This window comes from Silurus meridionalis, chromosome 25, assembly GCF_014805685.1.
Source record: "Silurus meridionalis isolate SWU-2019-XX chromosome 25, ASM1480568v1, whole genome shotgun sequence".
Lineage (NCBI taxonomy): Eukaryota > Metazoa > Chordata > Actinopteri > Siluriformes > Siluridae > Silurus > Silurus meridionalis.
The window spans coordinates 8800053-8826365 of NC_060908.1; the positions used below are offsets into that span (position 1 = coordinate 8800053).

General features: G+C 37.8%; 1 protein-coding gene across 1 annotated transcript in view; it reads left to right on the plus strand.

The window, feature by feature from the left end:
* Positions 1–24556, plus strand: part of tecta (tectorin alpha) — a 39907-nt gene extending 15351 nt beyond the window's left edge. The window contains exons 9-33 of the mRNA XM_046839842.1: positions 4209–4281; positions 5014–5153; positions 5334–5621; positions 5726–5863; positions 5981–6146; positions 7141–7373; positions 7541–7720; positions 7824–8394; positions 8542–9155; positions 9279–9849; positions 9942–10606; positions 11211–11315; positions 11464–12004; positions 12182–12381; positions 12753–13133; positions 14216–14502; positions 14634–14914; positions 16301–16411; positions 18658–18860; positions 20032–20195; positions 20562–20810; positions 21440–21602; positions 22514–22598; positions 22968–23087; positions 23789–24556. Of these exons, the coding sequence (XP_046695798.1) occupies positions 4209–4281; positions 5014–5153; positions 5334–5621; positions 5726–5863; positions 5981–6146; positions 7141–7373; positions 7541–7720; positions 7824–8394; positions 8542–9155; positions 9279–9849; positions 9942–10606; positions 11211–11315; positions 11464–12004; positions 12182–12381; positions 12753–13133; positions 14216–14502; positions 14634–14914; positions 16301–16411; positions 18658–18860; positions 20032–20195; positions 20562–20810; positions 21440–21602; positions 22514–22598; positions 22968–23087; positions 23789–23913 (6654 nt within the window). The 3' untranslated portion in view covers positions 23914–24556. The remainder of the gene's footprint in view (positions 1–4208; positions 4282–5013; positions 5154–5333; positions 5622–5725; positions 5864–5980; positions 6147–7140; positions 7374–7540; positions 7721–7823; positions 8395–8541; positions 9156–9278; positions 9850–9941; positions 10607–11210; positions 11316–11463; positions 12005–12181; positions 12382–12752; positions 13134–14215; positions 14503–14633; positions 14915–16300; positions 16412–18657; positions 18861–20031; positions 20196–20561; positions 20811–21439; positions 21603–22513; positions 22599–22967; positions 23088–23788) is intronic.
* Positions 24557–26313: the final 1757 nt, after the last annotated feature.

Sequence of the window (26313 nt, forward strand, 5' to 3'; positions counted from 1 at the left end):
GACTCCCATCTCTTTCCCATCTACTTCCCAGACCCTATCACGATGGATTTACCCACTATTTCCCCGCCTTTTGATTCTATCTCAGCACCAGATCTATGGAAATCAGGTCCCTTGGTGACTGACCCAGCCTAATGTGTGCCATTGCAAATAAGGCTGTCCTTAATTAGTGTAGGGAACCAAGCAAACAGGAGGGGGAGCACTTATACAAATCTCTAACATACACTTTGTGGTTGACTCACGCGCATACACTGAATGTTCTGACTGACTCATGTTAATGCTGTAATTCTAGCTACTCTTCTTTATATTTACAAAGAGACTTTTTCCATCTTGTTTTCTTTTGTAAATAAATGACCCAAGGGTGGGCAACAAAGCTTTACACTATTCTGAAAGAATTTTTGTTGAGAAACAGACTATAAATAAGCAAAGTAAAATATGTTAAAAATGTTTTAACTTCATTCTGCAGTAGAAAAAAGAAGCCAACAGAGACTCCAAAAGTGTCATTGTGCAACACTATAAATAAGAGCTCATAACTTTTTGTAACACAGTTCCTAACAATTTATCAAAAAAATTTTCCATTAATGGAAAGCTAATTAGCAAAATAGCAAACATTAATCAATTATCTATTTTCTTGCATGTGATTTTGCAATGTACTGTGCATGTATTTCAAGACTAGTGTTGGACAAGTCAGAATCTCCAGGACCAGAACGCTGTAAGAAGAGTAGATGTAAGGAATTTTTATGCATGCTCAAATAATGTGGAACATAATGCCTTATTTTATCTATTATAATGTGTGAAAGATTAAGTGTTTTATAAAGTGATATAAGCACTTAGCACAAAGTGATACCTGACTTGGAAAACAGAACAGTTGAATGCAGTGTAAACTTATGGTTCCACTAAGCAGCATCTAGTCCCCAATCTAACCTCTTCACCCACAGCTGGCATTGACCACTGCTCCAAAAACCTTTTTCTTCTAGGAAGTATATTTGTACCAACAATTTTAATATACCTTTTATTTTCTTTCCTACAATATTACATCACTGCACCCCCACACACACACACTCTCTTCAACCTTCCTTTTCTCTTCGTTCTTGCTCTCCCTCCCTCAGCTGAAAAGCCTTATTCCTTTCTTCATCTCCAACCCCCTCCAACTCCTGTCTCCCCCCTTTCCCCAAAAACACTCTCAGATTAACTTTAACACTATCTGCAGTCTAAAAGCTAGAGCCTGCCTCTGTCAGTTCTTCTCCAGCTCACCACTAAAGAGGCACACACACAAACACTTCTCTCTTCTCTCATCTTCCGATCACTTGAAATCTCTCCTCTTTCCAAGCTTAAAGATACAACAAGCCGCAGGCTCAGATTGGGCTTGATTTACTGGGCTCATTTTCTTCTGTAATCCTGCATACCTGGATTTGCAGAGTGCTCTAGCGTGAGGGGGTTTAAGAAAGCCTTTCTTGGGTGCCTTCCCCCTCCCCTTCCCTTTCCCCGGTTCCAGCACAGAACCTGTCCACTTTTAAAATAGTGTGGATGGTACCCAGTTTGATGGGACTGGAAGGCTGATGCCACAAGTGAGGTGCTGAGCTTCTGTCTTCTCAAGACAGGTGAGTTGATATCATTATTTATCTTATTCTTGTCTTAACTCTGGTTAACTTGTTAGCAGTAGGCTGGTGATGCTGTAGTCTTTTAAGAGAAATCAGCTACTTTTCTTCATCCCTGATTCAGGTTCTCAGCTTCAGGTTCTTCCTCTCTTTTTATCCCTTTCCTCTCTGCTGTTTGGGATCACACTTAATGTGTGAATAAGTAAATCATCTGTTTATCTGGAAATAAGTAGTCCAGTGATTTTGATAACATCTATCTCTGGCTTTGATGTTGGTCTTAATCTGTTGTCAAGAAGACAACTTGTTAGAGATCAGTTTCTCATGGGGTTAGCCAACTAAACCCTGGTTGAAAGATGGAGCGATGGATTTACCCCTTTGGCATTTCTCACAATCTCTTGGAGTGCACAAGGGATTTCCACCAAACACTGGTTTCGACTGTAGTCGGTTTCATCTTAGAGTACATCACACATGACCATGTGTCCAAACAACACATATTCTCTGGAAGACTAGGTTTCAGTTATGTTGGAAGGTGGAGATTTGTAGTCATTTGTAATGAGGGGAGTTGCTACTCTACACGTTGGAGGAATTCTGGTATCAATAAAATGACTCTAAGGTTCAGGTAATAAATACTATGATTTCAGCAGATATATACTCATTAGACATGCTTTATTTTTTTGCTAATTGTTCATATTTGACAAGAGAAATTGTGTTTTCATGCCATCAACAGAATTTCACATTCTATTACCAAGGAATTAAAAAAAAATGCCTTATAGCCACTGTACATTCAGTCAGAAATGACCTTTTGGTTGTTTTAGTTTTTTTAAAGTATGTATATTTCATAATAAATTAAATTTTAAATTTATTTGTAACTTTTTATTAAATAATAATGATTGTAGTGATAATGTACATAATGTCAGATAAAATTTAACATCATATAAATTTATTTTGCATAGAGTGCACAAGCTTAACAAAATTATTTTATGCAAGATGGTAATTCTAAAAAACAAACAAACAAACAAATGATTTTCAGGGCCAAAAATGTTTGCACAATTTTAACCGAGATGGATGTCTGCGAATAACAGACATTTAAGGCAAAAAGTGCCTTAAGTCTCCCAGAAATTGTAGATTTCTGCTCAAATACAGACTTTGCCTTACCAGTTAATTATTAAGTTGGTCTGTGTTAGAGCAGAAAACCACCAATTGCCCTGACAAGTTTCTAATGTATTAAATTAATTAAGACACACAAATTTAGAGAGACATACTCTCTCTCTCTCTCTCTCTCTCTCTCTCTCTCTCTCTCTCTCTCTATATATATATATATATATATATATATATATATATATATATATATATAGATATATAGATAGATAGATATATATGTATATATAGATAGATAGATAGATAGATAGATAGATAGATAGATAGATAGATAGATAGATAGATAGATAGATAGATAGATAGATAGATAGATAAAACTAGTAATAGTGCCTAGTAATACATTAGTAATACAACCAATTACGTAAACATACATTTAATTATAGCCAGTGCATCTTGGAAAGGATTGCATGAAATTAATGTAAAGGAACAATAAACTTTGTAGCATGAAATTAATCTTATTTCAGATTTTAGTCTTCATATCTACAAGATCAGTTAAGAATTTGCACTTGCACTTACGAGATAATCCACATGTTTGGACATGATGGGGTTAAAGGTGAATGTGTTTTTAGTGTGAGACCACCCTTAACTCCTTATCAGCTTGGTGGTAAACTAAGAAGTCATGTAACTGTAACATAATATCCACCAAAGAGCTTGGTCAGCTGACTCACTTTTTTTTTTTTTGCAGTTTCCCTCTATCTATTTATGAAGTCAGATATAGATCTTTAATCTTGCTACGTATTGTGGAATATGTACTAAGGTGCCCATAGTAATTGGTTAAAATGTCCTGGAGACCATCAAAGGGTTTTGCGAGAAAATGTCTTTAAATTCAGGGGACTGAAATTCAAACTTGAGTTCCTCAGGTAGTCGAAAAGACTGTGGCAATTCAAGCCGCCTCAATTAGGCCCATTAGCTGAACTGTTCACATCCCCTCTCTAAAGCCAATGAGACATACCACACAAACACACGGTAACAGACCCTCCAAATGACAGCGAGCAGAGAGCTTGACTCTTCGCCACAGGCTCGCCTGCAGTGTTGAAGCCTAGAACTGCTCCTCTATTGCCCAATAACACACAGTAGTGCTGGTGAATGTGATCCCTGCACATTGTTCACTATCACATAATGGGACCTTTTCAGTGAAGGGCCAACAGGCCCACCATGGCAGGGAACCGAGAAGGCAGTGAAGACCCATGGGATGCCTGGGAGGCCGCTCTTAAAACCAAGGAAGATTAGAGAGGACTGAACTTATCTTAATGGTCTTCTTAAAGTGCTTTTGTAGTTTATAGTTCAATTTACATGTGCAATGCAAGCTATTGATAAACTATAATCACTGACATTGGCCAGGAAAATATAATACCGGCCTCGGAATGCTACTACTATCATAACATTAACATGTGGTTTTGGTTTTTTATACTTTAAACTTTTAGCTCAAACTGCTCTTTGATGTGTGTGTTTTAGGTCTTTAGGATGGTCAAAACAAGCACTTTAGTGTCTCTTCTCCAGCTGTTCAGCACTCTTGCCCCCAGAGGAGGTGAGTCTTCCTGCTTATTCTAGTTCATCCTAATTAATTTATTGTCCATCCTGATGTTTCATCTGAATAATTATTGTTAGTTAAGCAATATTGCAGGAACAAAAATGCTGTTGTATGGTATATCAGCACAACTGTAATTCAGCTATAGGCAGGAATGCTGTAGGTAATCAAAGATGTGTTTATATTCCATAAAACGAGTATGATATGGCATTTATACAACAGTTCTATAAACAAGAAATTAGCCTAAATTAACTAAATATATGACACATAACATTACAATTTCACATTATATAATATTTTGTTTATATTTGCTCCATTAACAAAATGCATTAAGGTTTCAATGTAATTAACTAATTCTATAGTTGAAATTTTATGTAGCAAACAGACAAGTGGAGTGATACGATTATTTACAGCATTTAGCACAATGGACTGGACCAGTGTGATAGTAAAAATTAACACTCCTTGACTGTTGCTTGTCCAGACAAAATTTGGGGATTCTAAATAACTGTTTATCAGCTGTAAAACAATAATCGCATAATAACTAACTATATAAAAGTTATTATATCAGGGTAGCTTTTGAAAGAGGTTTTATCAAAACAACTAGGTATAGAATCTTGTGACATACTGTTTAAATGTGTAATATTTGGCACAATCATTACTTCGTTGAGTGAAAAAAGGAGGTACAAATAGAAAAAGAGTTCGCTAACTGCTGCTTTTTTTCATTTTTCTTAGCTTTCACTCAGGATATCATCTACCCCTTTGGACCAGCTCATAGGGACACAGAAACCCCCAAGATGGATGATGGCAGTTCAACTGAAGTTTCTCTATTAATTCCATTTATGTTCTTCAGTGTCCCTTACCGCTCTCTATATGTGAGTGCAACAATGAACAAATTTTCAAGGAAATTTTTTTTTATTAATCAGTTTTAGCTATGTATCAATAACTTGAGTGTGCATACTATGAATGCATGATATACGATATATATATATATATATATATACATACAATATTACATAGAAATACATTTATATATGAAATATATTTACATACAGGTAAACAACAATGGAGTAATCTCCTTCAACGTTCAAGTGAGCCAGTTTACTCCTGAGCCGTTTCCTCTCAGTGACAGTCGGTCATTTATTGCTCCTTTATGGGCTGATGTGCACAATGGTATCCGTGGGGATGTGTACTATCGTGAGACCACAGAGCCCGAGATCCTAGCAAGAGCTACTCAGGATGTCAGGAAATATATAAAGAGCATGTCATCCTTTACTGCTACCTGGGTTTTTATTGCCACCTGGAACCAGGTCACATTCTATGGCGGCAGTCAGACAACACCGGTAGGGTTAACCCTAACCTTTCATTTTGAAAAACATATATAAATCTGGTGATATATAAATAAATAAATGCATAATCTTAAAAAAAAGCATTTATTTTCTCATAGGTGAATACATTCCAGTCAGTGTTAATTTCAGATGGCATTGTCCATTTTGCCATGTTTAACTTTGGAGAAATTACATGGAGCACAGGTACAGCTAGTGGAGGAGATCCTCTTACTGGCCTGGGAGGAACTACTGCACAGGTAACATAGTTTTTTAATTTTCTGTGGAGACAAAACAGGGGATTACTTCAAACATTTTATTAATAAAAGTCAGCAGAGAGCCTTGTTTTGATGACTAGGACATTTTGACCTTTCTAGTCAGGTTTCAACGGTGGGGATGTCAGTCACTTCTTTAACCTGCCCGGTTCTCGCACAAATGATGTGGTCAACATTGAACAAACTACAAATGTCAACGTGCCTGGTCGTTGGTTCTTCCGTGTTGACACTGAACAGATCGACCCAGCCAATGGCTGCAGCTTTAATGGTAAAAAGATTGTGTCTGGAAAAAATTTCAACAATCCTTCATTTGAGATGTGTTTATTAAAAGATCTACAATGTTGTAATACTTATGAAGTCAATTCAAGAAACCTATATTGTCATTTCAACCATTTAAACCTGATGCAATACACGGTGAACTAAAACAATGTTTCTCCAGAACCCTGGTGCTACATAAAACAACATAGAGCTACATACATACATACATGTTTGATTGTCCAATTGTCTGAGTGAAATTAGTTTGTGAGTGTTGGTGCATGTGTTGGATCTATAATTCTTTCCCAGCACCCTAAAATGTTAATTAATGACATAATCAAAACCACAGTACAGCCTAGTTTATATTCCTGATTTTTGAGTTTTTTTTATAGCAACACAGATTTTGTGAGGCTTCTGCTTAGTTAAAAATAAAACCTGCACCCATACCAGTGAAGTGTGCGATCCAACATGATTAAACTGTCATTATAAACAACTAAAGCTGAGATTATGTCTCAAACTTTATTTTTGCATAAAACACAAATGTTTCCATAAATATAACATTTTATTATATCTGTGTTAAGCAAATCTAAAATTTAAAGGAATAAGGAGTTAAAAAGGCTAATTTAAATTGCAATTAATGATTCTAACACCTACTAAATGTAGGTGATCTAATCCACGATTAAATTAAAAACATATTTAAATCCTTGATTAGATACAACTGTTAAATGAAACATTAGTTAAATTATGTTTCTGGTTTTGGTTTCTGTTTTCCTTAACACTTTTAAAATGTAAAATAAATTATACCAGGGGCAGATTCTATTTATTTTTTCATAGGGTGAAATATAGAGACATTTTTGTCCAATTCAGTAAATTCTTATGTGATTCGTGTGATATTGCCCCCTAGAGGGCGCCACATTTTACATATTAAGACTTCACCCCATTTGTGCAACAACTGGAATGTTTGCAGAAGGATGACTTTGAAAACCTAACCAATTTTTCATATTCAGGACGGTTTTATCGACGTGGAGAGGTGTTCTGGCTGTCAGACCAGTGTTCTCAGCGTTGCAGGTGTCTGGATTTGGACAATGAAGTAATTTGTCAGGAGGCACCATGTGGCCAGCTGGAGACATGTGAACAGCAAGAAGGCGCATACTACTGCCAGCCCACCAGAACCAGCACCTGTGTGGTTTTTGGAGACCCCCATTATCACACCTTTGATGGCTTTCTTTACCACTTCCAAGTAAGACTGAATGTGCCTGATTTAGAAAAAGGTATTGCCTGAGTTGTTGTGCATGTGCTCTTCTGGACATATTCTTCATTTGCCACCTGCAAAGTACAATAAAATATGCTAGTTATTCTCTTGATGTTGCAGTATGTTCTCTGCTTTTATTGTGTCCATTTCCACAGGGTACCTGCACTTACCTTCTGGCTCGGCCATGCTGGGAGGTGCCTGGTCTCCCATTTTTTAGCATTGAGGCTAAGAATGAAAATCGTGGCACAACTACTGTGTCCTGGTTAAAAGATGTTACTGTAGAGGTCTATGGCCACCGAGTTACTCTACCAAAAGGAACCCTGGGCACTGTACAGGTGAATTTCTGTCCCTCTTATTTATGCAATAATATACAATAAAGGTAAAATGGCTTACAAAATCAATGTTAAAATTTACTCAGTTCTCATCTCAACGTTTCAGGTGGACAGTCTCTTGAAGACTCTACCTGTTCAGCTCCAGTTAGGGGCTATTAAGGTATACCAGTCTGGTCTTGCAGTTGCCTTAGAAACTGATTTTGGTCTCTTGGTAACATATGATGGGCAGCACTATGCTTCCATCTCCCTTCCCAGCTCCTACTTCAACAACACTTGTGGTTTATGTGGTAACTATAATGATGACCCTGCTGATGACCCTGTGTTGCCAGATGGTTCTTTAGCAGATAGTGTTGTTGAGTTGGGTGGTAGCTGGCGGGCAGAAGACAGTGATTTTCGTTGCTCTGATGGTTGTGCTCAGAACTGCAGCTTGTGTGAGCCAGCAGCTGAAGCTTTTTACTTCCGGCCTGATTACTGTGGGCTTATAAACAAGACTGACGGGCCATTCAGAGACTGTCGGGCTGTGGTGGACCCCACTGCATTTGTCTACAGTTGTGTGTATGACATGTGTAGCAATCGTGACAATATCACAACACTCTGCCAGGCTATACAGGCATATGCGTTAGCATGCCAAGCTTTGGGTGTAACCATCAGACCTTGGAGGTCACGTACATTCTGTGGTAAGCTACTGTATGCTTCAAGTATATGTAATGTTTCATTAAATTAAATATTGGTCTTACTAATTGTATTAACATTATGGTTTTTTTTTCGTTTTAATCTATTAAACATTCTGTATCTATTCCCCAACTACCACTCTTTTTTTTTAGCTTTAACATGCCCAGAGAACAGCCACTACCAGGTCTGCACAAGCGCTTGCCCTCCTTCATGCTCCGACCTGACCTCCCATCTATACTGCACACATCCATGCACAGAGGGCTGCCAGTGTGACCAAGGCTTTGTGCTGAGTGGCAGCCATTGCGTTCGCTGGTCTGAGTGTGGTTGTGAGCGCGACGGCTTGTATTATTCTCTCAATGAAACCTTTTGGGCAGGAGAGGGGGGTGAGGTGGGCAGCGACTGTTTTCAGCGCTGTGTGTGTGGACCTGCAGGTGAGGTCACCTGCTTTAATGACTCCTGCCAAGATGGTGAAGTGTGCACAGCTGAAGTGGGCTTGCTGGGGTGTTATCCTCGTAGAGAGGCCATGTGTTCATTATCTCAGACATACATCTTAGCCTCCTTCGATGGTTCATCCATGCCATTCCCAGATGAGAGCTCATTCTACCTGGTGAAGACTATGGGGCGCCTGCCAGCCAATTTGTCAGCAGTGGAAGTGAAGATTGGAAGAAAGCTGGTGAACAAGGGTCCTTCATGGAAGAGGCCTGTGGTCATCAGGGTTGCATACCTGGAAGCACAGATTGGTGGCTCTGATTTTGACATTGTTAAGGTTTGAAGAATCCAAAATTACATTTTAATAATTATTCATTATGAATAAGTTATTTAATAATTATTCATTATGAATTGTTAAGGAGATATAACAATGACACTTCTCTTACACATCTCTCCTTAGGTAAATGGTGAACAAGTTGTTCTTCCATATGTTCACCCAACTGAACCACTGGTTGTGTACCGTGCTCCTGGCAATGCTACAGTAGTGGAATGGACAGGTTTAATTCGGGCCCGCTACTCCCGCCAAGGCTTTCTCAACATCACCCTCTCCACCTTGTTCTACAACTCAACCTGTGGCCTATGTGGCTTCTTCAATGGGGATCCCTCTGATGATTTACGTTTGCCGAGTGGCCGCCAGGCTGACACAGCTGACCAGTTTGTTGAGGGCTGGAAGGCCATTGCTGATGACTTAACATGCAACGGTGACTGTGATGACCTGTATCGCATGTGTACAGACCTGCGGCTGTATCAAAGCCCTTGGCTATGTGGCAACATTAATGACCCAGGAAACAGCTCATTCCTAGCCTGCCACTTAGCTGTAAACCCATCGCCCTTCTTCAGGAATTGCCTGTATAACATGTGTGTGAAGGAGGGTAACCGCTCAGCTTTGTGCTCTTCCCTGCAGGCCTATGCCTCAGCCTGTCAGGATGCTCAGATCAACTTGGGCCCCTGGAGGAGTGCCACAAACTGCCGTAAGAATTATTTAACGCCAAAAGGCAGTTTTAAATCAGTAGTGTTTCGGTTTTACAATGTTTTTATATTGCTTTCTTTCTCCCCTGTTCAGCACTACCATGCCCAGAAAACAGTCATTTTGATGAGTGCACCACAGCATGCCCACTGACTTGTGAAAATCTGGATGAGCCAGAGGAGCCCTGCTCATACCCCTGCTCTGAAGGCTGCCAGTGTGAAGAAGGCTTTGTTCTCCGTGATGGGCTCTGTGTACCTCGTAGTGACTGTGGCTGCTTCTATCTTGGCCGTCAACTAGCCACCAATGACACATTCTGGACTGACTGGGAATGTCAAGAACGCTGTTTCTGCAATGGGACAGACAACAGTGTCTACTGCAACTTTTCTCCATGCCACCCTGAGGAATACTGCCAAGAGACCGATGGGCTATTTTTCTGCCAGCCTCGGACTGAGGCTCTGTGCGCAGTGGCCGGATATGGCCATTTCTTGCCTTTTGGAGGTGTACCATTTGACCTTCAGAGCAGCTGCTCACTTCAGTTGGTTACCACAGAGTGCGGGGGACTAAATGAAGATGAGGACAGACATGGAGGGTTGGATGGCAGTTTCAGTGCAGAGATAGGTGCAGAGGACCTGCCTGAGTTCCAGCTTTCAGTTCGGAATGAAGAGAGAGATACAGGGCAGGCAATCTGGGTGCAAGGTTTTGTGTTGACAGTTTATGGATATGAGATTGAGGTGTCAAGAAGCTTTAAACATACAGTCATGGTGAGTAATAAATATACATTTACACTTTGATACCTGTCATGAACATTTTCAGTATAATTTCCCTTATGCCAGGCCCTATAGGTGCATAGCCAAGAATACAAAGTCACTAAACAATGAACATTTGTACAGTGAATTCTAATATACAAAATATTTCATAATCACAAGAATTTGTCTGTAATTCAAATATAAACAGGGTCATATTTTCTTGAGGTCAAGTAATTGTTTATGTCACAAAGTTATTTTTAATAAACTGAAAACAAACGAACATGTGAGGGAACATGAGGAATATCTGATTACAATCTATGTCTGTTAACAAGCTGGAGTAAAGTCAGAGAAAAACCATACTTGAGTGATATTTGGAAGAAGTTCACAACAGCATCTAAAGATCTGAGGGACTTTAGATCAAATAAAGATAGAAAGAGCAGAGGAAAGATGCTGAAAATCTGTTTTTTGGTGTCTGTCTATGCGATACAAGATCAGAGAAATGAATTGAAGGGGAAAAAACTAACAGAACTGTGATCACTCTCCAGTAATATAACAGTAAATATGTGTAAATAATGATTACATTTTATAATGTGAATATATTTCAATTTATTTCTACAAGGTTAATAAGGAGCGTTTGTACTTGCCTCTGAAATTGGGCCCAGGGAAAGTCAACATATACACTCTTGGATTACAGTTACTAGTGGAGACTGACTTTGGACTGAAGGTGAAGCAGCAACTTTTTTGCTATCATTGAGCTCAGATTTAATTAACATTATATTTAAAAGATTAATATTCAACATTGAGTCACTTTAGGATTGTATTATAAATAATGGGATATCATAGGACTGTTTCTAACCATCTTTGCTTCTTAGGTGGCATTTGACTGGAATACACTACTTCTGCTTTCTCTGCCCCGGACTATCTTTAATTCCACGTGTGGTCTGTGTCAGGGAATGCCCATCTCTGGTCCTGCCCTCAGTGTCAGTGAATGGGGAATGATGTGGGCAGAGCGTGACACCTTCTGTCAAGTTGGGTGTGGTGACTCATGCCCACGTTGTGGATTAGTTGAAAGGGGCCTGGCAGCAGATGTGCATGCGCCTGTACAGACAATGGATGTCAGCAATGACATTGAAAACACTCTTCCAGGAAACCGTTTTCACCTGGCTGAGGGCTTGTATGTTTATGTGGAGCCAGAGGCAGTGAGGCTGTGTGGACTTATTATTGACCGTGGGGGTGTGTTTGCGAGGTGTCACAGCAAGGTGGCACCAGCATACTTTTACCAGAGCTGTCTACAGGATACATGTGTGGACCAGGGAGCACGAGAGACAATCTGCAATTGGTTACAGATATATGCTAGTACCTGTCAAATCCAGGGAGTGTCTATGAGTGGCTGGAGGGGCTCTACTCCATGTGGTAAGGGATTTATAAATGCATAATGAATACTGTGGAACAAAAACTTTCAGCTCCACACTAGCTTTACTTTGCATTGTCATATTTGTAATACATAAATGTGATTTTTAAATAATCTTAGCAGAAAATAATGAATTGGGACCTTTCGGCAATCCTCCCTGTGTTTGTGTGTGCTCCTAGTGCTGTCATGCCCCAGTAACAGTCACTATTCAAGCTGTATGATGGTGTGCCAACCCCAGTGTGCCCCAGCACGAGGCCAGAGAGACTGCAACCAGAATTGTGTGGAGGGTTGCCAGTGTGATCAAGGTTATGTGCTCAATGGCAAAAGCTGCATCCTTAACCAGAACTGTGGCTGCTATACCGACAGCAAGTACTATGAGGTGAGAGAGCTCTTTGAGGTGGGTATGGGGGATTTCGAGAGTATAAAGTAATTATTTAAACAGGCAACAATGAACAACACTGTGGCTTATTTTATATGGGTGCTTTGAATGTTACAAGAGCCACAGTATAAATGTTCTGAATGTTTCAGATGTCAGACTGTAAGGTACTATGTTATGAAAGAACGAGAAATATTGCTTTAATGTCAATTATTACATCATTACAGTGAATAATATAAATAAATTAATACATTTTATTATGCATTGCTCCATTAAAAATAGCCAAATCACAAAAAAATCAATATAGTTGTAATCAAAGTCCTGAAAGTTCTACAAGCCACTACAATTATACCTCTGTCCCCTGCTTAACATAGCCTAAACAGTTGTTTTGGAACAACGATTGCACCAAGCGTTGCCAATGCATTGGCCGCAACTTGATCCAATGTGACCCTCGGCGCTGTAAGGCTGAGGAAGAGTGTGTACTACGCCATGGTGTGCGTGGTTGCTTCGCCCGTCGCAATCAGCACTGCATTGCATCAGGTGGTGGTGTATTTCGCACTTTTGACGGTGCCTCCCTCCGCCTGCCTGCCTCCTGTTCCTTCGTCCTGTCGACTATCTGCCACAAGTTGCCTGAACTCTCCTTCCAGCTCATCGCCAACTTTGACAAGTGGAGCACACCCAATCTTACCACCATCTCACATGCCTACCTATACATAAATGAGGAAAATATCCTAATCTCTGGAAACACTGTTAAGGTCTGTATACTTGAATACTCTAAAAATGTTGTCAATTGCTCTTACAAATCATAGCTCTCAGTGATTTCTCTTTCGAATTATTATAGTCAACGAGACAATTTGATGATTATGTTTACTACTTGTAATTATTATTTATGGAAATAAAAAATAATTAATCTGTAAATCTAAGTTATACCCACTAGAATGATTTTTGTTTCAAAGAGGTTAAAACTCTTTGATGAGGAGTGTGTCTATACAGTTCATTCCGAAAGTATTCAGACCCCCTTCACATTTCAAGTTTGTTATGTTGCACCCTGATACTACAAGTTTAAATAGATTTTTTTCTCATCGATCTATACTCAAGACACCAGAATGACAAAGTGAAAAAAGAAAAGGATTCTAAAAATGCCTTACACTATGTATCCAGACACTTGAAAATTAGCTACTAATTCTCTGTATCATTGCTGAGATGTTTCTACAAAATGATTGGAGCCCACCTGTGGAAAAGTTTATTGATTAGGCACACGCTTCTCTATTAAAGGCCTCACAGGTGACAATGCATATTAGAGCAAAAACCAAGTGATGAGGTCAAAGGAGCTACCTGCAGAGCTCAGAGACAGGATTGTTGCAAGGCACAGATCTGAGGAAGGCTACAAAAATATCTGCTGCATTTAAAATTCCCAAAAGCACAGTGGTCTTCATAGTTCTTAAATGGATGAAGTGTGGCACAACCAGGACTTTTGCAAGAGCTGGTTGCCCCGCCAAAAAGGGCCTTAGCAAGAGAGGTGACCAAGAACCCGAGGCACCACTAATCACCTGCCCAATTCGAGACCAACAGTGAGTGTCTCTTCTGCAGCAGGGACTTGGCAGCTGGTTAGGGTACTGAGTGTAGATTAATAAAAAAAAAATTAATTTGAACGATTGTACTATCAGGCTACAACATAACAAAATTGAAAAAAGTTAAAGGGTTCTGATTGCTTTCCCAATACACTGTAAATGCTTGTATATATGAGATGTAATGGTAAATGTATGTATAGAATTATCAGTTATGATATAAGCAACTGACCAATTATAATATTCAATTTGCCTCAATCTCTGTTTAGGTAAATGGGACACCAGTGTCTGTGCCTTTTGTAACAGGCCTAATGACTCGCGTTTCCACATCTGAAGGTTTTCTGGTGATAGACACGCCACAGGACATTCAGGTCCGCTATAACCGTTTTAACACACTTAGTATCACTATGGGACCACGGCTACAGAACAAGGTGTGTGGTTTGTGTGGAAACTTTAATGGTGATGCCTCTGATGATTACATCACTTCCCGTGGCAAACCAGCACTTAGTGCACTAGAACTTGCACAGAGCTGGAAGACTAATGGTATGCAGAACAGGTGTGTATAATTTTAATCATATTTTAGTCATCTTTTCTTTTATTTATCTTACTTCTCTATGTATCATTCTTGAAAACCTTTTTCAGTCTTTCTCACTCATACCCTCTTTCTCTACCTGTGTTTATTTGCAGTTGTGATGAAACTCAGTATGTGGCTCTGGCCCAGTCCTGTGATAACACAGATGTATTAGATCTGCAAGGCGAGGACAGCTGTTTGAAACTTACCCAGCCAAAGGGCTTTTTCCAGCCATGTCATGGACTTCTGGACCCACAACCCTTCTACCAATCCTGTTACCTAGATGGCTGCTACAACCACCGCAAGGCACAGGTTTGCGGCTCTATGGCTGCCTATGCTGAGGCGTGCCGCTCCTTTGGCACACTCACCACCAAGTGGATTGCCCAGGAGAACTGCTGTAAGGGCACACTGACATCTATTGGAAAGGAGGGGGAAGTGTGATTGTGGGGGGTGATGGGTGACGGGAAAAAGGTTTAAGATATAATTTTAACTGACTAGCAAAATCTTGTGAAAATATCCAAAATAACCAAATTCAGTCTGTTTCTATTGAAGTTAGGATAAATAAAAAAAAAGGTAGTGTGGTGCCCACCAATTTCACATTAAATCTACAAAGCAATAGAGTTATGCCCTTACGTTAAAATGACTGGGGCATACAAGTAAAATGAACTGATCAAATACAGACTAGAGGCTGGCAACACTGATATAAACCATTAACAACTCCCTAACTTTTTTTATTAACTGCATCATGAACTCATTATATGTAACAAACCTTCCAGATTTATTAGCACCCTTCATAATTTTGAGCATTAATGACATTTTAATGTACCTGGAACTTTGTATTGCCTTATAGTGTAAAATATCCTTGCAGTTGCAAACATGCAAAATCTTTATAGAATGATCAAAACCAAATAACTTTCAAATCAAAAAAAGAGAGGGGTTTGTCACTTTCACATAGCGGCCAGAATTAACATAATCTAGTAAATACCAGGATATTTCAGCCCAAACCCTGTTTGCTTTTGCTAGTTTCAGGCTTGACTATAGAAAGAGTGATCAAACAAGCATCTGAACCAGACATCTGTCCAAATCAATACAGAAGCCGCTATATTAACCCAGTGATTTTCAGTGACTGTTTAAGTCTCTGTATCTGAAGTGCCCTGAATACCTGTGGTCAACATTAAAGAAATTTACGAATACAAAAAAAAAAGTATAAAAATTGTAAATAGGAGAGTGAACCAATACATGTGTCTCTGAACTTTTTCAGACATAGCCTGATTTACTACTACGAGCAGTATGCAAACTGTAGATATTTTGTGTATCACTTTAACATTAATATGGAGTGTCAATGGGAAACAAACTGGTTTAATATTAGCAGCTACTGTAACAATACATTAAATGTAGATAGATAGATAGATAGATAGATAGATAGATAGATAGATAGATAGATAGATAGATAGATAGATAGATAGATAGATAGATAGATAGATAGAACAATCTAAGTGCAAATAAAAGCATTGTGCAAACTGACAAGTGTATATAAACATGTAAATATATCTACAGCTCATGAATATAAAGGCTCATGTACATCTTCTTTTCCTCTTTTTTTTTCCAAACCATTAGAAAAACTGTAACCTGTAGAAATATTGGCAAATGTAGAAAATGCATAAACTGAAAAAAGAAAAGTCAGTGAAAGTAATGTGTTTGTATGTGTGTGTGTGTGTGTGTGTGTGTGTGTGTGTGTGTGTGTGTGTGCGTGTGCTAACTTTGTTCCTGGACGTGTCTTTAGCAGAATGGATCTATGACCCCTGTGCTGGGGAGATCTGCACAAATAACACATGTGAGCTGGAGAATGGAGGAGACTTGTGTGGATGCCCTGAACTTCCCAGCACCGAAATTAGTAAGTATAATGACAGTTTTTGAGCTCTAATATTTGGAGTAATTTATGTATACCATAGCCATTGTCAACACTGACAAGTTAAAGATGTCATTGATGTTTACAGTGCAAAACACACTGAAAAACAATGAAGGTAATAATTTGTTAGTTATTTTATGTACAGATTTTGAATTCCACCCACTGTCAATAACAGATAAAGTAGTGATAAAATTCCATTTATTTTAATGAGTTTTATTAAAAAGGTATGAGTGAACAAGAGAAAGAGAGAGCAAGAAAAAGAGAGAGAGAGAGAGAGAGAGAGAGAGAGAGAGAGAGAGAGAGAATGAAAAAGTCTTGTTTAATAATAATGAAACTGCTGGTGTTTTGGCTTTATGGTTTATTTTGTTAAGTTTTTTTCCCCGTTTGTCCGATTTTGTTGTGCTTTGGACATTTATCAAAATTCCCATATATCCTACTCACCACAAGCTAAATGACAAAAATAAATCATCAATTTAGCTAAAAAAAAGGTAAATACAAAATGTGTACAATAGTTGCCTCATTCTGTATGCAACTGTATGTTACTGTAATTATAGTTGTTTATTAGGCAGTATATTAATATACTACTAAACTGATTAAAGTGACTGATTAAACAGTAAATTGGTACTACCTGTTAGATCAATGGTTTGACACCTTTCAGAATCAGTATGTAGTATTCAGATAGACAACGGTATAAAACAACCATATACAACAAATATCTAGTGTGTCTACATAAAAGACATTACATTTCAGGAAAGTGGGGGTGTTTCGGTGCTTATCACTATTGTCATGTGACTGTGTAATTTAGTGGGCTACCACAGGCAACAAAAGACACAGTTAGCATTATTTGTGTATCGGATCATTAACTCTGATACATGTAACACAGTGTAAGACAATGTGGAAATTTCCTGGATTAATAAATGTACACACTGTGCAATAAAGTGTCCTCAATCTCATATTATAAGATAGATTCACTTTACTTTAAAAATAAGTAACTTTATAAGTAAATAAAAAAAAATGTTACCTGCCAGAACTGATGAGCACCTCACATGATGTGTTCTAAGCCCGCTAGTCTCAACTCACAATGTAAAATAATTATTTTAGGGTGAACAATGTTTGCCTTGGACATGGCAGATATTTGTTGTGACTTCAAACAGCTGGGTGGGACATACTATGCAATTCATTCAGGATTTCATCCATTATTCACATGTAATTAAAAACATGTGCAGAAATAATACAAAGTATGATTAGTGAAGTAGTGCCAATGCAACCAAAGACAACAACTAACAACAAGTACCATCTCAAGTCCACCCTGAATATTTACATTTATTCTTCATTTTGGAATGCACTGATTCATGAAAACAAGCGGAACCTGGTAATTCCCTTTAACTGTAGATCTGTTGTTAAAATGTGTTCATTGTGTAATCTGACATGGAGACCACGTCATTGTAGAATTTGTTATAGAATTCAAACAATATTTTATTGAGATTATTTGGAATTGTATGTTTGCTTTAATACACAGTTTTAAAAAAGCTTTAACCAGCATTAGACACTGCATTTAATGAAAATATGTAGTACAACTAAAAAACAGTTTAACTTTAAGGGTACTAGCTCTAAACTAAAACTAAATCACTTTCAACTGACCATGTAGGCCATAGGTTATATAATTGTCTTGTTGTTCCATTAGCAGTGCCTGTGTTGATTTCTTTAAGGTTGATTTGTGAATATCTATTATTAAAAGCTCCTGACAAATAAACATATTAAATTGGATCAGTTGAGTGGACACTTAAATGTGTTTGCCAAAACAACCAGACAGATCTGTTTTTGGTTTATTTGAGCCCAAGACCACAAACTATTTATAATGTTTTTTAAAGCCTTTTTCTGCTCATCAGATCGATGTGAATATGGTCTTGTATGATTGGAAATAACTGCAAGTGGATGGTCTTGCCAATAACGTCTTGACTGGCAGTATGTATTCAAGTATTAAACGGACCATTAGGTTAACTTACTAATAGAATAAATGTTAAACATCCACTTAATCACAAACTGATAGATGAATAACTAGATTATTTACCTGTGGCTTAGCCAGGACAAACGATATATAATTTTTTTCAGTGGCAAGTATAGTTTTCTTAATTGAAAATACTTAATTCATAAAAATAAAAAAAAAAAGTCCACATTCACCAAGTGAAGTTAACATTTCTCTGCATTTCATTGTAATTTCTATTAAACAGGTGAGGATGACATAATTCAAGCTGAGGTGACATGCAAACATGCTCAGATGGAGGTGTCTATCTCAAAGTGTCGCCTCTTCCAGCTCGGCTTTGAAAGAGAAGATGTTCGTATCAACGACCAGCGTTGCTCTGGCATCGAGGGTGAAGACTTTATCTCCTTCCACATCAACAACACTAAAGGCTATTGTGGATCCATAGTGCAGGTGTGCCAACTTTTCACTAAAGAAATAGTAAAGAAAGTATTTGAGACATTGAAAAATATACAACACCGAAAATTTCCCAATCTATGACTTCTTCAAGATCTCTAGCTAACACGTACATTGATTTGAGTACATGTATTTTGTTTCTTAAAGAGCCTGTTGGTGTTTTTCTTCTTCCAACACACAACATTGTGTAAAGACCTTTATAGTTACAAGCCACAATACCAGCTACAATAGTTACAAGTTGAATGTGACGAATGATAATACTAAACAGTAGAACCTTTACACTTCAGGAATGGAGTGTGACATATAGAATATGATAATTACAATTATTTTTTTCATTATATTTATTAAAGTATACAAGTTTGAATTACCCTGTATGTCAAATTTATATTTATGTTTACATTTACAACATTTAAGAGATATCCTAATAGCCAACAATTCACAGAACCGTCTTATGATAATAAAAATAAGTCATAGTCTAGGAATACATCAAGATAAATCCCTAAGAAACAAGATTGAGCAATGAACTAGTAGACCAACAAAAAAGCAGGCTTTTTTATTATTAAAACTAAGTGTATACATATTTCATAGGTTATGTCAGAATTACAGACAGTTCTGTAGGTCTGCTTTTTCTACGCATCCTTAAAATATATTGCAAAAGGTTTACTAATCAGTTCATTTTTATTCCAGATTTATTTTTGTATTAATTAAGCTTCTAATACAAATTTAGAAGGCTAAATGACCCGTCTTATTCAAAAAGTCTACAACTTTTAGTAAAACTTTCTTTTGACTAATAGTATTTACATTTTGTTGGAATATTGTTAGAAAAAAGAATCTTATAAAGCCATAGTGGTTTTTCAAGACAAATTAAATGAAACAGTTATTATAATTTGACTCTGGTTAGACACAAAAACGTACCAAAAAATTATAAATAATGTGATTATCAAAATATAAACTTACTTATAAAACCATACTTATAAATAATAAATGAAAAGGAGCTTTATAATGAGTGTACCGATTGGCCTGGCAATTGTTGAAATAGATATGAAAGTAATTTGACATTTTTTTTCTGTATTGACTTAGACAGAGCATATTATCTACACTAAGAGAGTAATTTAATTCCAAACCACTGACATTGTGAGTGCTTTGTGTGTGGGTCTTTTGTGTCCAGTCGAATGGCACGCACATCATGTACAAGAACACGGTGTGGATCGAGAGCGTTAACAACACAGGGAGTGTGGTGACCCGTGACAAGACCATCAATGTCGAATTCTCATGCGCTTACGAGCTGGACATTAAGATCTCCCTGGAGACAGTGCTCAAACCCATGCTGAGGTCAGAGGTCAACTGAGGTTATTAACCTACATCTCACAATGGTTCCATGTTGTCTCAAATGCCTCATTAATGAGTCCTAACCTTGGCTTGTTATATTTAGTTGAACATTTAGATGTTATTTAGGAAATCTTTTTGGCATTAATTGCTGTTTTCCATACATTTGTGTTTAACAAGTAGGCTTACAGTATATGTTTAAATAATCTGCCATTTAATCATTTTGCAATAACTTTATTATTTTATTACCCACTTTTTTAGTAGCTTCAACATGAATTAAATATAACAATAATTACATTCCTCATGACTTTATGTTCCAGTCTACAGTACATCATTAAACATGTTTGAACTTGCTGTCCTCTCATTTCACAGTGTAATTAACCTCACCCTCCCCACCCAAGAGGGAAACTTCATCACCAAGATGGCTCTTTATAAAAACGCCTCGTATCGCCAGCCATACCGCGAGGGCGAGGTGGTGCTCAGCACACGAGATGTGCTATTCGTGGGCGTGTTTGTGGAAGGAGCGGATGACAGCCAACTCATTCTCATAGTGAATATGTGCTGGGCCACACCATCGCGCTATAGCAGTGACCGTCTCCGTTACATCATCATAGAGAGAGGGTGAACACGTACTCTTACACACATGGATTATTATTAGCTATTCGTTTAATCATTTTTGTATAAAAGGACAACCTTTTAAAAGGAAACAATTTTCTTCCTGTCTTGACATTATTAAAAAAAAAGATATCTATTAGCATGTGTAAGCACAGACATCATTAACAATACCAAAACACTGTCAAAAATTCCATACGGTAGCGCAGATATAGGTCAGGAAATGACTGACTGACTGCTGTCATCCTCAGTTTTTAGTGTTTTATACCCAAAAACTACCTATTACCGATACAAGCAAAAGGTCTAAACAATCAGAAATACATTAAAGTTAGAATTAAATGTTGGTAATAACATGGTGATAACTGTTATTGGAGCCTCAAACAGTAAAAAGGGTGAATACATGTGCACACACCTAATTTTAATTTCTGTGGCCTTGAAGTTCACATGCCCAAATCTAAAAGACCTTGAATTTAAAAGTGTCTAAAAGTGTTTTGCTGTAAATGTATTGAACCTTGTTGACATTACAGAAAGCAGTTGCATATTATGATTAAATAAAGCAGGTCTGTTCTTTTTTTTTGTATTTACTCTGATTGTTACTTACAGACTCATGCTAATCCATGAGAGTGTGTTGGTTTCAGGTGTCCCAACATTAAAGACAACACTATTGGCATGGCGGAGAATGGTGTGTCTCTGACCTGCCGCTTTCACGTCACTGTGTTTAAGTTCATCGGCGATTATGATGAGGTGCATCTTCACTGCGATGTCACGTTGTGTGACTCTGAGACCAATGCGTGCAAAGTGGTAAGAACACACACACACAAACACACACACCTTTTTAATCCTCACTAGGTGAACATGTATGGACCTGTATGATAATAATTACTGAAGGAAACATTACTTACAATTATTTCACATCATCGTGGAAGTCGTGATTCTGTGCAGGTGTTGACTCATTTTCTATAACAGCAGCTTTGAGAAAAGTTCAGGCTGCAAGACAAAACACTTGGTTATATTAAACACACTTCTTCTAATATGCCATTGTTTCCATAGTAACAACTTAGACAGAGACCTGTATGGCAGATGCTCCACATAAATATATTAAAAGGAAAAGTGTATTGATGGATATGTTTTAGTTTTTTACATTCTTTGAGCATGTTTTAACAGAGTTTTTCTTACATGGGAAGGTCTTGAAAGTAATAACCCTGTTGTTCCTCAGTAACAAATGTGTTGGTCAATACAATGAGACAGGAAAAAGGTAGGCTACTAAGGGACTGACTGTATATAGCTGCTGTTTATAGTTTGGAAAATTGAATCTTATGTGGTCTACTCTGTGTCATTAATTTTCGTGTAACAGCAAGTCTTATAATGTTTTTTTAATTAACTGAGATATGTGCTGTATAAAACTTTATAGATCCTGATTACAGGCAGTAACCTAGCAAAGAATGGCCAAAAGCATCATAGAATTGCAATGATATTTCTTGTGCACGTCTGTGGGCTTCATTCATGTATAAACATCCATACCTGATCCTGTTTATACTTACTATTATATCTAGTTATCTGTTCTTATTTATTGCAGATATAAATATTGTTTCATTTTGTTAGTGTTCACGGTATTAGACTATTTAAACTACAGGGTAGTGACACTAATAGTTGACCTCCATCAAAATTATTTGCAAGAAATGAGTGGACTTTGCTTTTATATTTATTTTTAGAACTGTCCGCACAACAGAAGGAGCTACAACGACTACAGTCAACAAAAAGAACACATTCTTTCAGTGGGCCCAATCAGAAAACGAGGTACTGTGGGAGTGTGTGGAAGTGTGTGTGCATATGTAGTTGTGATTGTGTGTGTATGAGGGTGTGTATGCATATTTTTGTGAGCATGTGGCAAGATGATAATTTATTTAATTAGTTGATTTATCTTCAGGTGTGCCTGATCCAAGTCAGGGATAGATCCATGGTCTCTCCCTGAAATATTGGGCTGAGGCAGGAATACACCATGTATTAGAGTTCATAGCAGGGCACCCATGGACACTAACACATTTACACACTCTTTCACACCAAAGGGCAATGATAATGATTCCTGAAATATGCTGCATGTGTGAAGATATAATTGAGCAAGGGAATTGCTTAGGAGGCTGTACTGTATATCTGTGTGTTTGGCAGACTCAGACTGGTGTGAAGATGAGAATGGAGGGTGTGAGCAGATCTGCACTAGTCAGTTATCAGGCCCAGTGTGTAGCTGTGTGACTGGAATGCTGCAGAGAGATGGGAAGAGTTGCCGTGGTGAGTGCCACAAACACGATTACACACACAAAACTTGCTTTCAACAGACAAGATATAAAAAAACAGATAAAAACATAAAAAATGCCATGATTACATCATTACACTCACTCCCACAAGCACATTCTAAATGACAAAGCAGATTATACCACAAGCATTTCACACACCGGGCTATTCCAATGTCTTTGACATGGCATGTTCTTGACCTGTATAAGCCTGAGAGTAAATTGCCTAAAATTGCATTACATCCATCATCAATCCATTTGACAAACACACACACACACACACACACACACACACACACACACACACACACACACACACACACACATACACTCCTTGGATCTGATCTGTTTTAATTTCTCTTAATTCAATGTTTTCTTTTATCCACTATATATCTATCTATCTATCTATCTATCTATCTATCTATCTATCTATCTATCTATCTATCTATCTATCTATCTATCTATCTATCTATCTATCTATCTATCTACAGTATCCATCCATCCATCCATCCATCCATCCTTCCATCTTTCTTTCTTTCTTTCTTTCTTTCTTTCTTTCTTTCTTTCTTTCTTTCTTTCTTTCTTTCTTTCTTTCTTTCTATCTCTGACTAGTTCATTCTTTTGCTTTTTGGACTGCACTTTTTTCCTTTTTGCTTTGCCTGATCCCACACATTTTTTGTCTTTCTATTTTTTTCATAGCTACCAGTTCCAGCACAGATCTCCAGCCCCTCGCTCCTCTGGTTGCCATTGGCATCTGCGTCATGCTTCTGATACACACACACACGCCTCTGTGCTTTTCTCCAGCAGAGTTAAACGCCAACTAAACCATGGCCGTGCTAAGGAGAGGAGGAGAAATGGCAAAAACAAGGGGGGCTGAGAAAGCAAGATAGAGTGAAAACAAGGAGAGGAGGAGTGCATGTTTTAACCACACACTGCAAAGAACTGTGATTAAACACTCCTCATTCCGCTGCATGGACACTTTAAAAGCAAACCAGCGTGTGTAAAATAGATCCACCTTCGAAACCCTTGTTCAAAAGAACCTGGCCATTAGCAAACAAATGCAGCCCAAAAAAAACTCCAATTGATTTATTAGATGTAGATGTTCAGCTACTAAATACACAGATTAGCAAAGCAACATTAGTGGCATGCAGTTTAGTAGATTATGCTGTCTGATAAACACCACTTTGTGGGAGATTATGTTGCAATGAGTGGTTAAAATTCTCAGTGCTACATATTTATATTAGATTTTTTTTTTTTAAGATTTGCTCCCTGTTCAAGTTCTCAATAATTTAATTTCCCTTTTTTGCCATATTGAAGTATTTTTCAGATTAATCATTGCTGGAAAAGTATTTGTTATGTTTGAAGTATTGAGAATGTCACTGATAAATACTGGATGATTAAGTCCCTTTCATATTACTTGGTATACCTATGACATTTTTGTGAAATAAAATCGCACCCCACGGAGGAGAGGAAGCATGTTACAAAACCAACACAAGTATTTCATTTTTCTTCAAGTAGACATGTTTTTACAAGGGTAGTCATTAAACCTGTATATACTGACCATTTTTAATGAACATTAATATACTATTATCTTGTACTGTGATGCCTAATAGTTTTAGACAATCACCATTTATTAGGTTGCAGCAGTGGGTGAATAAGTTATATGCCCATGCAGATTAGCCTTGATATATAAAAGCACTTGATCAGATGAAACTCAGAGAAAGGTTTGGGATCAGAGGCATGGACACCAGAACTCCAGATTACTCATAAATTAAAATATCTGCACCCTCCTTTAATAAGGATGTCATTGTTACTGTAGGACAATTTTATGATCGCACGTTTCTTTGAGAATAAAGCAAGCGCTTTACATCATTCAACCCACTTTGATTCTATTTCAGGGTGTTCAGTTAGTCAGAAGGATTGCGTGCCAAAAGTGCAACTCTGTCTCTATCAGTGTGTGTATATCCTTTCATGAATGCTTGAGTGTGTTTCTTTCCTTTGTATTCACACAGCGGTGTTGCTAGGGCTTTTAAACACTGTATCTACTGACCACACACAGATTAGTGACTACAGCATTGCTGTTGGTTTTAATTCATCAATGACACTAAAAGGTTTACTTCCCCATCCACTTACACCAATGTCCTACACTAGTACACCTGTGCTTTAGAATGTCAATGTGACTCTTGTACTTAGAGTCGTCCACCATTAAACAATATATGCAGAGTAGAGATTCTATTGTCCCTGTCCAGAAGGGAGCAAACAATTAGATACAGCTGGGCACAGCCGATAGCTTGGCCATCCCACAGCTTCAAGGGTCGTAGACTCCTGAGCTTTTGTCACCCTCTTTGTATGGTTTCTCTTGCATGATCTCTACATCATTGCATGGTGTCTACAATTATTTCTTTTTATTGTCTCGTATCCTCTTATCTTTCTCATGCAAGTAACTGGAATCCCACAGAGTGTTTTATTTATTTTTTTGCCATAACTAATAAGCTCTGGCTCCACCACCATGCTGATCAGGATAGAGCCCTTAAGTTGCTTAATATGAATGTATAAGCAAACTATTTATAGTGTATAACTTCATCAGGGACATTTTCTGAGCAAATCAGTGCTGTTGGTTTAATATTTTTGGTTATTATTATTAACAACCACTGATACAGCTGATACAACTGATACTGTTACAGCATTTACTTGCAACACCTGATCTACATTCAAAAACTGTACTTTTGGCTGATAAATTATAATTAAGAGAGGGTGCAGTTGAAACAATCAAGAGCTAAAAGCCATTGCTAAGGACTAAATAGGATTAGTTTATTAGTACTGGTGTTTGAACTGATAAGTACTCCAAAGCCTTAAGTCCTGAGGCACTGAGCCACAACCATATATCTGATACATATATGCTCACTTTTTGAGCCACCACTATGCATCTGATATACATACATGTAAGCTTACTCTCTCCATCTTCCTCTTTTTTCATTTTGGTGCACTATGTCAGTGCCATGGCTGAGCTGAGAATAGTTCACTGACTAGATAATATGCGATCAGTGGTGGTCCTATGCATGACCTTGTCCATAGCAAATAATGGATGGACTACAATAAAGGACTGTCCCCCCAGGAATATGTAAAAAGCAAAGGTACACAAGATGTGCAGTTGATAAAGTGGTCACTGAATGTCTCGCTCATTTCCACAGTCGGTTCATTTCCGCGTTTGTCATCCACGTCGC